Here is a 15191-nt window from a genome sequence, read left to right on the forward strand (position 1 = left end):
GTTAAACCTTTCTATTGATTCAACAGGTTGGAAACACTTTAGGTGTGGGATTTGTGAAGGGACATTTGGGAGGGCATTGAGGCCTAGGGAACAAAAACGAAAATCCCCAGATACACACTATCCCAGCCCGCGGGATAGTCAGAGCAGGCCCTGGAGGAGGGGGTGGGAATTTGGGGAACAAGAGACATGAGAAATGGAGACAAGACAGTGCTCTGATCAAGTCTCGTTTAATGGCGGTAATGCACTGCCTTATATACACTTGGAAGGGAAGGGGTTGGGCTAAGGCGGAAATGATCTCATTGCCGAGGGCGTGGCCAGGTTAGTTTCAGTTTCTCCGGTCGGACGTTATGTTGCGCTTGCACTATTAAGTAACAATTTTCCCGGGCGTGGGAAAAGTGAGTGAAGAAGAAGCAGGAAGAGCGCCATCTTTAACGAGGTATTAGTACAGGGGAAAAAAGGCAAAGATAGGGAGAAGGTGTGGGGTGGAAATGAATATAGCTCAGGCGTTTAATCCTCAATTATTATTCGCTATGGCCAGGGCGTGCAGCTCTGGACAGGTCCCCCTTTTTATATTTTTATGATAAGAAAACCCCTCGGGAACTGCGCCTGTCTTAGGTTGGGTCAACTCACCCCCACCTTCTAGGCCCGTCATGGGATAAGGCAGCAGCAAGGGCGGCCCTCCTGTCTTAGGCTCTGATGGAGATAGTGTCCTCTTACCCGTCATTGACTGTCCAGTTCAGCACACAGGGGAGGCGGTCTTATTAAGGTAAATAAGACTCACCATTTTCAGTCATCTCAAGGCGATGATAATGAACCTGTATAGGTTTGGCCTGGAAGGCCTCGATTTGTTGTCTGACAAATGCCATAAGCTTATTAAGGATTATAGGCCCGAGAGTGAGGAAGAGTAGAAGAGTGAGTAAAGGACCAAGAAATGGCAGGAGATAGGGTAGAAGTCCATCGAGTCCAGTCCATAGTGGATTGGTGGCAAAGCCTTTTCTGCGCTTTTCTAGTTCTTCTTGCAAAGTTTTTATCTTATCTCTGATGATTCCGGATTTGTTGGCGTAGAAACAGCACTTTTCCTGTAAAGTCAAACATATCCCTCCCTGTTCTGCCGTTAACAAATCTAGACCTCTTCTATTCTGGAGAACTACTTCAGCTAACGAGTCTACTTGGTCTTGTAAATCTTGTATAGTACTGGATAAGGTTTGTACGTCGGAAATCAATTGATTGGATAATTTAGTATATTGGGTTAGTGAGACTCCTAGGCCTGTGGCTCCTGTAGTAAAAGCAGAGGTGATTCCTAGTCCAGCCAACAAGGGAATAAATTGTATGGCTCGTTTCGGTCTATAAATAAAATGTTCAATAGCGGGGATGGGGATAGGTTCATCTCCAGGGATGATATCAATGTCGGGGAGAAGAGTGGCCAGAACACAAAGCCCTGTCCAATTTGTAGGTAGATACGTATATGCCATGTTGTTTCCACAAACGAATACCGAGCCATTTATAGCACACAAAGTGTTGGTGGCATTGATTATGGAAGTACAGTTGCCAAACACAACATAGCCTAAATCAATTTCTTTAGTGTTATTATATGATGGTGAAAAGAGGCAAGAGGAATTAGAAAACGTCATCGGTTGAACTAAGGGGGGGGGTAATAGGACAGGAATTATTTACTAAGGATTCATTTGAGTAATTGACATAGGGCAATGAAAGGTTAGGTATGGCTAGAGGAATAGGGGGGCCCATTTTAAGACAAAGCCAACAATCGTGGGCCAGGCTTGTATTGGACATTTGAAGTAAATTGTAAGTAGCATTGAGGATATCAAAGGTTTGGGCATCGAGCCTAAAATTACCTCTAAGCTCAGGCAGGGCTAAAGGGTGATATTGAAGTTCAGGATAAGAAGCTTTATGAATTTCTTCTAATTTTTTCTGGACGGTTTTAATTCTTGTAATATCTAATGGGCCTCCTCCATCAGAAATGTGAATGGGGGCGGTAGTGCTTCAACAAACAGGCTTTCCTTTTTGGCCGTTACAAGGAGATTGTACAAGTTTATTAGTGGATCCTAATACTTGTACGTCATTAATGCCTCCAGTTTGTGTTTTTAGTAACGTGGCCGTATAATATGTTCTATTGCCTGATTTGCATTGTTGATAGGAGGTATAACAGGAACTATGTACAGAAGATTGGAAAGAGCTACAAGGGCATTCTAGGAGCGGCCCACTAGGTGAGGTATCTCTTGGGGTAGACTTACATTTCCATAACTGGTTTGGCATTAGGTAAGCTGTCTTGCCCGTGCAGGTCACCTGGGTGATTCTATCTGATGGAGGTTCAGATATTTGTCCCCCTCTGCAGTCACAAGGCTGGCCGTATTGTTTTCGTAATAATTCTTTTGCCTTACGAGGGTCACCAAAACCTGCATAGACTGTCACTATGTTATATAGAGCGATTATTCTCCAAAGGAATTTCATGTTAGGCTTCATTTTCTGAAAAACAAGAAGGAAAGAACTTCTCAGGGAGATTTATCTTCCCTGGACTGACAATGGTTATGATTTATTTGTCTTACCAATCTTTCAGGCAGCCATCTGGCTGCATCATTTTTTTGTGAGAAGATGCATACTGAGCCTCTTCCCCAAATTAAAACTGGATCGGGGCCATGCCATGAACTATCAAGTGGATCTTTCCATTTTACCATTGCAAACTGTTTTTGAGATTCAGGATGCCAGAAACGGTTGGCAGCCGATTTTCCATGACTGTCCAAATTTAAAAAATTAAGGATAAACAGGGCATGATTGAGTATGTTTCTGGGGGTACCCTTCACGGGGTACCCGCTCCCCCCTTTTAATTTTGTGATAATAGTTTTTAATGACAGATGAGTTCTTTCTACTATACCTTGTCCTTGGGGATTATAGGGAATGCCTGTGGTATGTTTAATTTGTAGGGTATTACAAAATTGTAAGAAGGTTTTGGCTATATAACCGGGGCCATTATCTGTTTTGATTTGTTTGGGTATTCCTAAAATAGAAAAGCAGTGTAATAAATGAGCTATGACATGTTTGGTGGCCTCTCCTGTTTGGAGGTTTGCACTGATGAATCCACTATAGGTGTCTATGCATACATGGATATATTTTAATTGACCGAATTCTAAGTGGTGAGTAACGTCCATTTGCCAAATTTTGTTGGGGATGAGTCCTCGGGGGTTAACTCCTAGATGGGGAACAGGTAAATATGTTATGCAGTTGGCGCATTGTTTAACTATTTGTCGAGCTTGTTCTCTGGTAAGTTTAAACATAAGTCTTAAGGTTTGGGCGTTTAAATGATGTAAGGCATGTGCTTTTTGCGCTTGTTGCAAATTGTCTGTAGTGACTGTGGCTATGGTTTTTGTTGCCGTGTCAGCTGTTGTGTTACCTTGTGTTAGAGGTCCCGGTAATCCTGAATGTGCTCTAATATGCCCAAGAAAAAAGGGAGTAGTCCTTTTTCGGATAAGTTGTTGACATTGTAAAAATAGGTTAGCTGTGTCTGAAATATGTTTAATTTGAGACACGGTCTCTAAGAGGGGTATTGAATGAGCCAGGTAGGCACTGTCTGTATAAATGTTAAGTGGCTGACAAGGAAAGGCTGATAGTGCTGCAATTATAGCTTGCAATTCGACCAGCTGAGCTGATGTATAAGTGGTCTGGAATTTAACGACTACATTATTGTAAGTGTAAGCGGCAAGTCCTGTGGAAGATCCATCAGTGAAAATTAGTAATGCGTCATTGAGAGGTTCTTTACTGGTAATATGGGGAAATACAAACGCATGAAGTTTACAAAATTGAATAAGTTTGTTAGGTGGGTAATGGTTGTCAATCGTGCCAGTGTAAGAAGCGCAAGCAATTGGCCAGGCTTTCGTATTTTGTAACAGCCAATGGATGCGTGATTGAGTGTAGGGCTGTATAATGGTAGAGGGTTCTATTCCAAAGTATTTTCTACTGTTTTCTCTTCCCAAGATAATTAGATCAGCTATGGCATCATAATAAGGCAACAAAACCTTTTTAGGGGAGGAGGGCAGGTGTACCCACATAATGGGATTGTTCTGCCAAAATAGGCCAGTAGGGGTTATTGTTGTGTTAAAAATAAGGAATATTAATGGCTGAGAATAATCAATACCGGTAACAAATTGTGTTGCAATGGCATGTTCTACCTGTTGGAGTGTTATTAATGCTTCTTTAGTAATGGACCTGGGGGATTTTGGATTAGAGTCTCCTTTTAATATATCGAAAAGAGGTTTTAACTCTCCTGTGGTGAGCTTTAAGTACGGTCGAAGCCAATTTATGTCTCCCAGTAATTTTTGGAAATCATTTAAAGTTTTTAAATGATCACGACGTATAACGGCCTTTTGATTAATGAATTTGGGTCCATTAATCTGGAAACCAAGATAAGTGTATGGATCTTGTAATTGTACCTTTTCTGGGGCTATTTGTAGTCCGGCTGCTGTTAACTCTTGTTTGAGTTGGGCGAAGCACTGTAAGACTTGTTCGCCAATTTCTCCTGCTATTAAAATATCATCCATATAATGTATAATATACATTTGTGCCCATGTTTTTCTGACTGGCTCTATAGCGGCAGCTACATATTTTTGACACAAGGTAGGACTATTGGCCATACCTTGAGGTAAGACTTTCCATTGATAGCGCTTCATTGGTTGTTTAAAATTTGTAGATGGAAGACTAAAGGGAAATCTTTTCTGGTCAGCAGGGTGAAGGGGAATTGTAAAAAAGCAATCTTTAAGGTCAATAACGATTTTAAAATATTTTTGAGGAATCGCAACCGGTGAAGGCAATCCTGGTTGTAAGGCACCCATAAGGATCATAGTGATATTTACTGCTCTTAAATCTTGTAAGAGTCTCCATTTACCAGACTTCTTTTTAATAACAAAAATAGGTGTATTCCAAGGGGAATTACTTTCCTCAATATGTCCTGCTGTTAGTTGTTCCTGCACTAACTGTTGGGCAGCACTTAGTTTATCATTGAGTAAAGGCCACTGATCAACCCAAACGGGCTCATCTGACTTCCAAGTAATGGGGTCAGCGCACCTTTGGAGTGCAGGTATGTCAGTGGCCTGAGCTAAAAATTTCCAAACCCCTTTTTATCAAGTTGTCCTGAAACCAGTATAGGCTGTGGGATACCGTTCTCTCCTTTTCCAAGACCTTTACCAGGGGTGTATCCTTGAGTTAACATTTGTGCAGTAACTATATCATTTGGACTACACATTATAATTTTCATTTGAGAGAGTAGATCTCGCCCCCAAAGGTTAACAGGTAGGTAAGGGATGACAAATGGCTTAATGAGGCCTGAATTGTTTTCTTTATCTGTCCATGTTAGGTATTTAGAACTTTGTTTAGGATTACTGCTTTGTCCAATTCCTCTCAAGTGAGTTAAAGTTTCTGTAGTAGACCAATGAGAGGGCCAATCTTCCTGTTTAATGATAGTTACATCAGCCCCTGTGTCTATTAGTCCAGTGAATGCCTTCCCATCTAACCATAAGGTTAGAGAGGGTTTTTGATTTGTAATTGGTTGCACCCAATATATATCTGATGATCCGAAACCTTTTATATTTCTATTAGAGTATTGGATATTATTATCTGTTTTAACCAAAGGTAGCAGGAGTAACTGAGCTATTCTAACTCCTTGAGGGACAGTAATAATACTATCAATAGCTCTGGCCATAATTTTAATTTCTCCTTCATAATCATTATCGATAACTCCAGGGAGGACTTGTAAGCCTCTCATGGTGACACTACTTCTTCCTAAAAGTAACCCAAAAGTGTTAGGTGGTAAGGGTCTATATATTCCGGTATTTAAGGTTTGCGGTCCCATTTCAGGTGTTAGTATTGTGTGGGAGGTGGAACTGAGGTCCAATCCTGCACTTCCTGGGGTTGCTCTACTAAGTTTTGAAATGGATTGCTGTTGCTGGCTGGAACAAAACTGACTGCCCCATATGCTTGTTTCGGGGCCTGAGGCTGGCCCCTCATCCCGTTTCCCTGCCTGGGGGTTAAAGGATTTCCTTGACTGTCAGTTTTAGATTTACATTCGTTTGCCCAGTGCCTTCCTCTTTTACACCTTGGGCAAAGGCCTGGGAATTTTGCTTCTGGACTCTTATTTTGGTTTTCACAGCAATCTTTTGCAAAGTGTCCCCTTTTACCGCATCTAAAACATCCCCCTTTATCTTTACCTTTGTTAATGAGGAAATCTCTTACTGTTTGGCCGCTAAAAGCGGTGGCCATTGCTAGGCCTTGTTGATATGAGGGCCCAATATCTGAACAAAGGCGAATGTATCCTGTTAAATCTGTTTTCTTTCGATAAGGTTTGATTGCCGCTTGGCAGGCGGGGTTAGCATTTTCATAAGCTAACTGTTTAACATAATCTACACCCGTTTCTGCATTTCCAAAGATTCTACCTGCCGTGGTCATAAGTCTATGCACAAAGTCTGAAAATGGCTCATCGGGTCCTTGTTTAACCGCTGTGAACAAGGCCCCTGGATCTCCTTTAACGGGAAGTTTTCTCCAGGCTTTTGTAGCAGCAGCCTGGATTTGTGAGAACAGTCCAGGGTCATATTGCATTTGGGCCTGAGTGTCTGCATAATTACCTGAACCTGTTAACATATCAAAATCCCAACCGTTTCCTGCCTGTTGATTTCTTTTAGCTGTATCTCTACAATTTTCAAAGAACTCTGACTTCCAAATTAAGTGGTCTCCCCCAGAAAGAACTGCCCTGACTAAGGTATTCCAGTCTGTAGGAGTGAGCCAATTCTCAGCTACAGATTCCACTATAGCAAGAGTATATGGAGCAGTAGCCCCATACTGAGAGGCAGCAGTCTTTAACTATTTTATAATAGTAAAATCAAATCCAGTATGATGCCTCCAAGCCTGTCCCTGTTCATCTATGGTTTCCGTGACCAGAAAAACGTCTTTGGGGGAGGAGTCTTCTCTATGTTGGCTAGCAACTAACCCCCCTCTTGGAACATGTTGTCCAGGCCGCTGAAGTGGGCGCAAGGAACCCTCCATAGCGTCTGAGTTAGATATTTTTTCATTTTCTGTTTTTAGCTTTTGGAGCCTAATTATCAATGATTGATGTAACTCTTCAAGTTTAATCTGTTCTTCTAGTTGAGCAATTCTCTGCTTTAATTCTTCTTTGGGATCTATTGCTGCCATAACAATCGGCGCAGAAGCCTCATTATGTGTCTTATTATATGAGGGTGGGTATGAAGTAAAGGGAGGCAAATCAGGGTTGTGATATTTAGCCGCCTCTTCCTCTAAATCATCCCAATTTATATCCAATTGATTAGGCTTATTAATTTCCTCCTCCTTTTGAAGCATCTGTAAAATTGGGTATTTTTTTCGTTTGTTTTCGTGTGGTATTTCTTTATCTATTACAGAAGGAGACTTAATTTCCTCATGATCACTTTCGAGGGAAATGAGATCTTCCTCCGTATCTTGCAGAGGCTTTGCGAGGTTAGAGCGGGAGCTAACCTTTAAAATATGCTCTGTCTGAGCGACCGCAGCCATGACTTGCGGAATGGCCTCCTTCTTATCTATTAAATCTCTAATGAGGTTCCAATAAGAGAAGGTGGTTACAGGAATTTTTTCTGGCCCAAAAGTATTATAATAGTCCTGAAGACAATCCCCTATTCTACGCCATCTTTTAATATCAATAGTTCCTTCCTGTGGGAACAAAGGGCAAGTATCTTTTACAAAATCAAAAAATTTAAACAAATCATTACCTTTAACCTTTACTCCTCGTATCTTTAAAGCCTCTTTTAATTGTCCTACATATATTTGATGTTGGCTTAATTCTTGTCCCATTTCGGACGCGTCACTTACCTTCGATTCTGACGCGGCAGGTTCCCGCGGTGATCGGAAGAGTTTGACTCCTTTTGTCTTCGTTAGCGGTCGACCATCCTTTGGCGTCCTCTTCCTCACGGAGTCCCTCGTTTCCAGGTCCCTGTTTGGGCGCCACGTATCCCAGCCCGCGGGATAGTCAGAGCAGGCCCTGGAGGAGGGGGTGGGAATTTGGGGAACAAGAGACACGAGAAATGGAGACAAGACAGTGCTCTGATCAAGTCTCGTTTAATGGCGGTAATGCACTGCCTTATATACACTTGGAAGGGAAGGGGTTGGGCTAAGGCGGAAATGATCTCATTGCCGAGGGCGTGGCCAGGTTAGTTTTGGTTTCTCCGGTCGGACGTCATGTTGCGCTTGCGCTATTAAGTAACAATTTTCCCGGGCGCAGGAAAAGTGAGTGAAGAAGAAGCAGGAAGAGCGCCATCTTTAAGGAGGTATTAGTACAGGGGAAAAAAGGCAAAGATAGGGAGAAGGTGTGGGGTGGAAATGAATATAGCTCAGGCGTTTAATCCTCAATTATTATTCGCTATGGCCGGGGCATGCAGCTCCAGACAACACACTAAAACTGCTTCATTATATGTGGCTTCATCTCACAGAGGTAAACTTTTCTTTTGATTCAGCAGTTATAAAACACTCTTTGTAGAATCTGCAAAGGGACATTTGAGAACCCATTGAGGCCTATGGAGAAAAACTGAATATTTCAAGATAAAAACTAGAATGAAGCTATCTGTGAAACTGCTTGTATTGCTGCAAATTTATCTAACAGAGTTAAACCTTTGTTTAGATTCAGCAGATTGGAAACACCCATTTGTAGAATCTCTGAAGAGACATTGCGAGCCCATTGAGGCCTATGGGTAAATGCTGAATATCCCAAGATAAAAACTAGAAGAAAGCTATCTGTGAAAAATGCTTGGTGATGTGTGGATTCATCTCATGGGTTTATACTTTTCTTTTGATTCATGAGGTTGGAAACACTCTTTTTGAAGGATCTGCAAAAAGACATTTGGGAGCCCATTGAGGCCTATGGGAAAAAACTGAATATCCCCAGATAAAAACTAGAAAGAAGTTCATGTGAAACTGCTTGGTGATACGTGGACTCATATCACACAGTTAAACATTTCTTTGATTCAGTAGGTTGAAAGCAATCTTTTTGTAAAATCTGCAAAGGAACATTTGGGAATCCATTGAGGCCTATGGAGAAAAAACAAATATCCCAAGATAAAAACCAGAAAGAAACTATCTGTGAAATTGCTTTGTCATGCGTGGATTCAACTCACAGTGATAAACCTTTATTTCTGATTCACCAGGTTGGGAAAACTCTTTTTCTAGAATCTTTGAGGGGACATTTGGGAGCCCATGGAGACCTATGAAAAAAACTGAATATCCCCTGATAAAAACAAGAAAGAATTTATCTGTGAAACTGCTTCATGATGTGTGGATTCATCTCACAGAGTTAAACGTTTCTTTTGATTCGACAAGTTGGAAACACTCTTTCTTAGAATCTGCAAAGGGATATTACATAACCCACTGAGGCCTATGGGGAAAAATCAAGTATCCTCAGATAAAAACTAGAAAGAAGCTATCTGTGAAACTGATTGGTGATGTGTAGTTTCATTTCACAGATTTAAAACTTTCTTTTGATTCAGCAGGTTGGAAACTCTTTTTGTATAATCTGTTAAGGGACAACTGGGAACCTACTGAGGCCTATGGGAAAAAACTAAGGATCTCTACATAAAAGGTGGAAAGAGGCTATCTGTGAAACTGCTTCATGATGTCTGGATTCATGTCACAGAGATAAACTTGTCTTTTAGTTCATCAGGTTAGAAACACGCTTTTTGTAGAATCTGCAAAGGGACATTTGGGAGCCTATTGCATTGTATGGGGAAAAACGGAATATCCCAAGATGAAAACTAGATAGAAGATATCTGTGAAACTGCTGGGTTATGTGTGGATTCATCTCACAGGGTTAATCATTTCTTTTGATTCATCAGGTTGGAAACACTATTTTTGTAGAATTTGCAAAGGGACATTTAAATCCCTTAGAAGCCTATAAGGAAAAACAGAATATGCCCAGATAAAAACTAAAAAACTGCTATCTGTAAAACTGATTTTTGATGTGTGGATTCACAACAAAGAGTTAAACCTATCTATTGGCTCACCATTTTAGAAATACTCTTTTTGTAGAATCTGTGAGGAAACAATTGGGAACCCAATTAGTCCTGTGGGGAACAACTGAACATCCCCACTAAAAACCTACAAAGAAGCTATCTGTGAAACTGCTTGGTAATGGGTGGATTCATCTCAAAGAGCTAAATCTTTCATTTTATTCAACTGGTTGGAAACACTCTTTTTGTAGAATCTTTGAAGGGACATTTAGGAGCCTATAGGAGCCTATAGGGGCCTATAGGGAAAAACCAAATATCCCAGACAAAAACTAGAAAGCAGCTATCTGTGAAATTACTTGGTGATGTGTGGATTCAGCTAACAGAGGTAAACCTTTCTTTTGTTTCAGCAGGTTGGAAACACTTTTCTTGTAGAATCTGTGAAGAAATATTTGGGAGCCCATAGTGGTCTATTGAAAAATACAGAATATCCTTATACAAAAACTAGAAATCAGCTGTCTGTGAAACTGCTTTGAAAAGTGGTGAGTAATCTCACAGATTTAAACCTTTCTTTTTATTCATTAGATTGGAAATGCTCTTTTTGTAGAATCTGCAAAAGAGCATTTGAAAACCCATTGAGGCTTATGGAGAAAAACCAAATATCCCCAGAAAAAAACTAGAAAGAAGTTGTCTGTGAAACTGCTTGGTGCTGTGTGGATTCACCTCAAAGAGTTGAAACCTTCTTTTTATTCAGCAGGTTAGAAACACTCTTTTTGTAGCATCTATGAGGGAACGTTTGGGAGACTTTTGAAGCCTATGGGGACAAATCGAATATCCCTACATAAAAGTAGAAAGAGGCTATCTACAAAACTACTTTGTGATTTGTGGATTCCTCTCACAGCTTTAAACCTTTCTATTGATTCAGCAGTTTGGGAACACTTTTCTTTGTAGAATCTGTGAAAGGATATTTGAGAGCCCTTTGAGACCAATGGGAAAAAAACCGAATATCCCGGGTAAAAACTAGAAAGAAGCTATCTGTTTAACTGCTTTATGATGTGTGGATTCATCACAAAGAGTTAAATCTTTCTTTTAATTCAGCAGTTTGGAAACATTCTTTTTGTAGAATTTGGGGAGTTTTTGGAGCCTCTTGAGGCTTACTGGCAAAAACCGAATATCCCCAGATAAATCCTAGAAAATAATGATCTGTGAAACTACTTGGTGATTTGCGGATTCATCACACAGAGTAATACCTTTCTTTTGTTTCAGCAGGCTGGAAACAATTTTTTTGTAGAATCTGCAAAGGGACATAAGGGAGTCCATTGAGGCCTATGGGGAAAGACTGAATATCCCCAGATGAAACCTAGAAAGAAGCTGTCTGTGAAACTGCTTTGGGATGTTTCAATTAACCTCATGGAGTTAAATCTTTCTTTAGATTCAGCAGGTTGGAAACACTCTTTTTGTAGAATCTGTGAAGGAACATTTGGGAGTCGATTGAGCCCATGCAGAAAAACAAAATATCCCCAGATAAAAACGAGACAGAAGCTACCTGTGAAACTATTTTGTGATGGGTAGATTCACTTGACAGATTTAGAAGTTTCTGTTAATTAAGCAGGTTGGAAACACTCTTTTTATAGAATCTGCAAAGGGACATTTGGGAGCCCAATTATGTCTATGGGGAAAAACTGAATATACCCAGATAAAAAGTAGAAAGAAGCTATCTGTGAAACAACTTCATGATGTATGGTTTCATCTCACCGTGTTAAACCTTTCTTTTGATCACCAGGTTGGAAACCCTATTTTAGTAGAATCTGCAAAGGGACATTGAGTTGCCCATTGAGGCCTATGGGGAATGACCGAATATCCCCATATAAAACCTAGAAAGAATCTACCTGTGAAACTGCTTGGTGATGTGCTGATTCATGTTACAGAGTTAAACCTGTCTCTTCATTCAACAGATTGGAAACACTCTTTATGCAGTATCTGTGAAGGGACATTTGGGAGCCCTTTGAGGACTATGGGGAAAAACTGAATATCCCCAGATTAAATCTAGAAAGAAGCTATCTGTGAAACTAGTTTGGAATGTGTGTATTCATCTCATAGATTTAAACCATCCTTTTGATTCATCAGGTTGGAATTAATTTTTTGTAGAATCTGAAAAGCAACATTTTGGAGCCCATTGAGGCCAATGGGGAAAAACCAGATATCCCAAGATAAAAAATAGAAATAAGCTATCTAGGTTGGGGAAAGATGGTATCTGTGAAACTATTTGCTGATGTGTGGATTCATCTCTCCAATTTAAACCTTTCTTTTGATTCAGCACTTTGGAATCTGTTTTTTCATTTTTGTTTTTTTTTCCAAATCTGGGAAGGGCCATTTGGGGATCAATTTAGGCCTATGGAGGAAAATCAAATATCACCAGATAAAAACTACAAAAAGGTTACTTGTGAAACTACTTAATGATGTGTGGATTCATCTCACAGAGTCAAACCATTCTTTTGATTCAGCAAGTTGGAAACACTCTTTTAGTAGAATCTATGAAGGGACCTTTCAGAGTCCCTTGAAGCCTAGGGGAAGAAAGCGAATATCTCCAGATAAAAACAAGAAAGAAGTTATCTGTGCAAGAAATTAGTGATGTGTGGATTAATCTCACAGCATTACAACTTTCATTTGATTCAGCAGTTTGGAAACACTCTTTTTATAGAATCTGCAAAGAGACATTTGGGAGCCTATTGTGCCTATGAAGAAAAAACGAATATCCCCAGATAAAAACTAGACAGAAGCCACAAGTAAAACTACTTGGTAATGTGTAGATTCATTTAACAGAGATAAAACTTTCTGTTGGTTCAGTAGGTTGGATACACTCTTTTTATAGAATCTACGAAAATACATTTGGTAGTCCATTGAGGTGTATGGAGAAAAACCGAATATTGTCAGATAAAAACTAGAAAGAAGGTATCTGCGAAACTGCTTGCTGATGTATGGATTCATCTCACCGAGTTAAACCTTTCTTTTGATTCAGCAAGTTAGAAACACTCTTTTTGTAGAATCTGGGAAGGGACATTTGGGAGCCCATTTTGGCCTATGGATAAAACTGAATAACCCCAGATAAATATTGCAAATAAGCCATCTGTGAAACTGCCTGGTAATGGGTGGATTCATCTCACAGAGTGAAATGCTCCCTTTGATTCGCCATGTTGGAAACATTCTTTTTGTAGAATCTGCAAAGGGACATTTGAGAGTCCATTGAAGCCTACGAAGAAAAACTGAATATTTCAAGATAAAAACTAGAAACAAGCTATCTGTGAAACTGTTTGGTTTTGAGTGAATTTATCTCACAGACTTAAACCTTTGTTTTGATTCAGCAGGTTGGAAACATCCTTTGTAGAATCTGTGAAGGGACATTTGAGAGCCAATAGAGGCCTATGGCTAAAAGCAGAATTTCTCTAGATAAAAGCCAGAAAGAGGTTATCTGTGAAACTGGTTTGTGCTGTGTGGATTCATCTCCCAGACATAAAGATTTCTTTTGATTCAGCAGGTTGGAAAAACTCTTTTTGTAGAATTTGTGAAAAGACATTTGGGAGCCCATTGCAGCCTATGGGTAGAAACTGAATATCCCTAGACGAAAACTAGAAAGAAGCTATCTGAGAAACTGCTGGGTGACGTGTGAATTCATCTCAAAGGGTTAATCCTTTATTTTGATTCAGCAGGTTGGAAGCACTATTTTTGTAGTATCTGTGAAGGGACATTTGAAAGCCCTTAGAAGTCTATGGGAAAAAAACAAATATGCCCAGATAAAAACTAGAAACGAGCTATATGTGAAGCTGCTTGATGATGTGTGGATTCACATAAAACAGTTAAACCTATCTTTTGATTCAGCAGGTTGGAAACACTCTTTTTCTAGAATCTGCAAAAGGACATTTGGGAACACATTGAGGTCTGTGGGGAAAAGCAAAATATCCCCAGATAAAATCTAGAAAGAAGCTATCTGTGAAAGTGCATGGTGATGTGTGGATTCATCTCAAAGAGATAATTTTTTTTTTTATTCAGCAGATTGGAAACTCTTTTTGGAGAATCTTCAAAGGGACATTTGGGAGCCTTTTGAGGCCTATGGGGAACAACTGAACATCCCGAGAAGAAAATTAGAAAGAAGCTATCTGTGAAAAGGGTTGGTGATGTTTTGATTCATCTCACAGAGTAAACCTTTATTTTGATTCAGCAGGTCAGATAAGCTTTTTTTTGTAGAATCTGCTAAGAAACATCTGGCAGCCCCTTGAGGTTTTTGGAAGAAAAGCAAATATCCCCATATAAAACTAGAAAGAAGCTATCTTTGAAACTGCTTTGTGATGTGTTGATTCATTTCAGAGTTAATTTTTTCTTTTGGTTCAGCAGGTTTGAAACATTCTTTTTGTAGAATCTGTGAAGGGACATTTAGGAGCCCATTGAGGCCTTTAGGAAAAATGGAATATCCACAGATAAAAACTAGAAAGAATCTATCTGTGAAACTGCTTTGTGATGTGTGGATTCATCTCACAGAGGTAAACCATTCTTTTGATTCAGCAGCTTGGAAACACTCTTTTTAATCAATCAGCAAAGTGACTTTTGAAAGCCCATTGAGTCATATGAGAAAAAAACAAATATCCAAAAATAAAAACTAGAAGGAAGCTGTCTGTGAAACACCTTGGTGATGTGTATATTTATCTTACACAGTTAAACCTTGTTTTGATTTAGCAGGTTAGAGGCACTCTTTTTGTAGGATCTGCATAGGGATATTTGGGAGCCCCTTGAGATAAATATGGTAAAACCAAATATGCCCAGATACAAACAAGAAAGAAGCTATCTGTGAAATTGCTTGGTGATGTGTGGATGCATCTCACAGAGATAAATCTTTGTTTTGATTCAGCAGTTTGTAGACCCTTTCTTTGTAGAATCTGTGAAGGACATTAGGGAGTCCATTGATATCTATGGGGAAAAACCGAATATCCCCCAATAAAAACTATAAGGAAGCTATGTGTGAAACTGCTTGGTGATGTGTGGATTTATCTCAAAGAGTTAAACCTTTCCACTGATTCAGCAGGTGGGAAATACTGTCTTTGTAGAATCTGCGAAGGGATATTTGGCAGCCCATTGAGACCTATGGGGAAAAACTGAATATCCCCAGATAAAAATTAGAAAGAAGCTACCTGGGAAACTGCTTTCTGAGGTTTTTGG

General features: G+C 39.8%; 1 protein-coding gene across 1 annotated transcript in view; it reads right to left on the reverse strand.

The window, feature by feature from the left end:
• Positions 1 to 213: 213 nt before the first annotated feature.
• Positions 214 to 15191, reverse strand: part of LOC144338518 (uncharacterized) — a 129764-nt gene continuing 114786 nt past the window's right edge. The window contains exons 4-5 of the mRNA XM_077988407.1: positions 7861 to 8101; positions 214 to 2484 (exon numbers count right to left, since the gene is read on the reverse strand). Coding sequence (XP_077844533.1) covers positions 2002 to 2484; positions 7861 to 8101 — 724 coding nt within the window. The 3' untranslated portion in view covers positions 214 to 2001. The remainder of the gene's footprint in view (positions 2485 to 7860; positions 8102 to 15191) is intronic.

The sequence above is a fragment of the Macaca mulatta genome, chromosome X (genome assembly GCF_049350105.2).
Source record: "Macaca mulatta isolate MMU2019108-1 chromosome X, T2T-MMU8v2.0, whole genome shotgun sequence".
In the NCBI taxonomy this organism is placed as follows: domain Eukaryota; kingdom Metazoa; phylum Chordata; class Mammalia; order Primates; family Cercopithecidae; genus Macaca; species Macaca mulatta.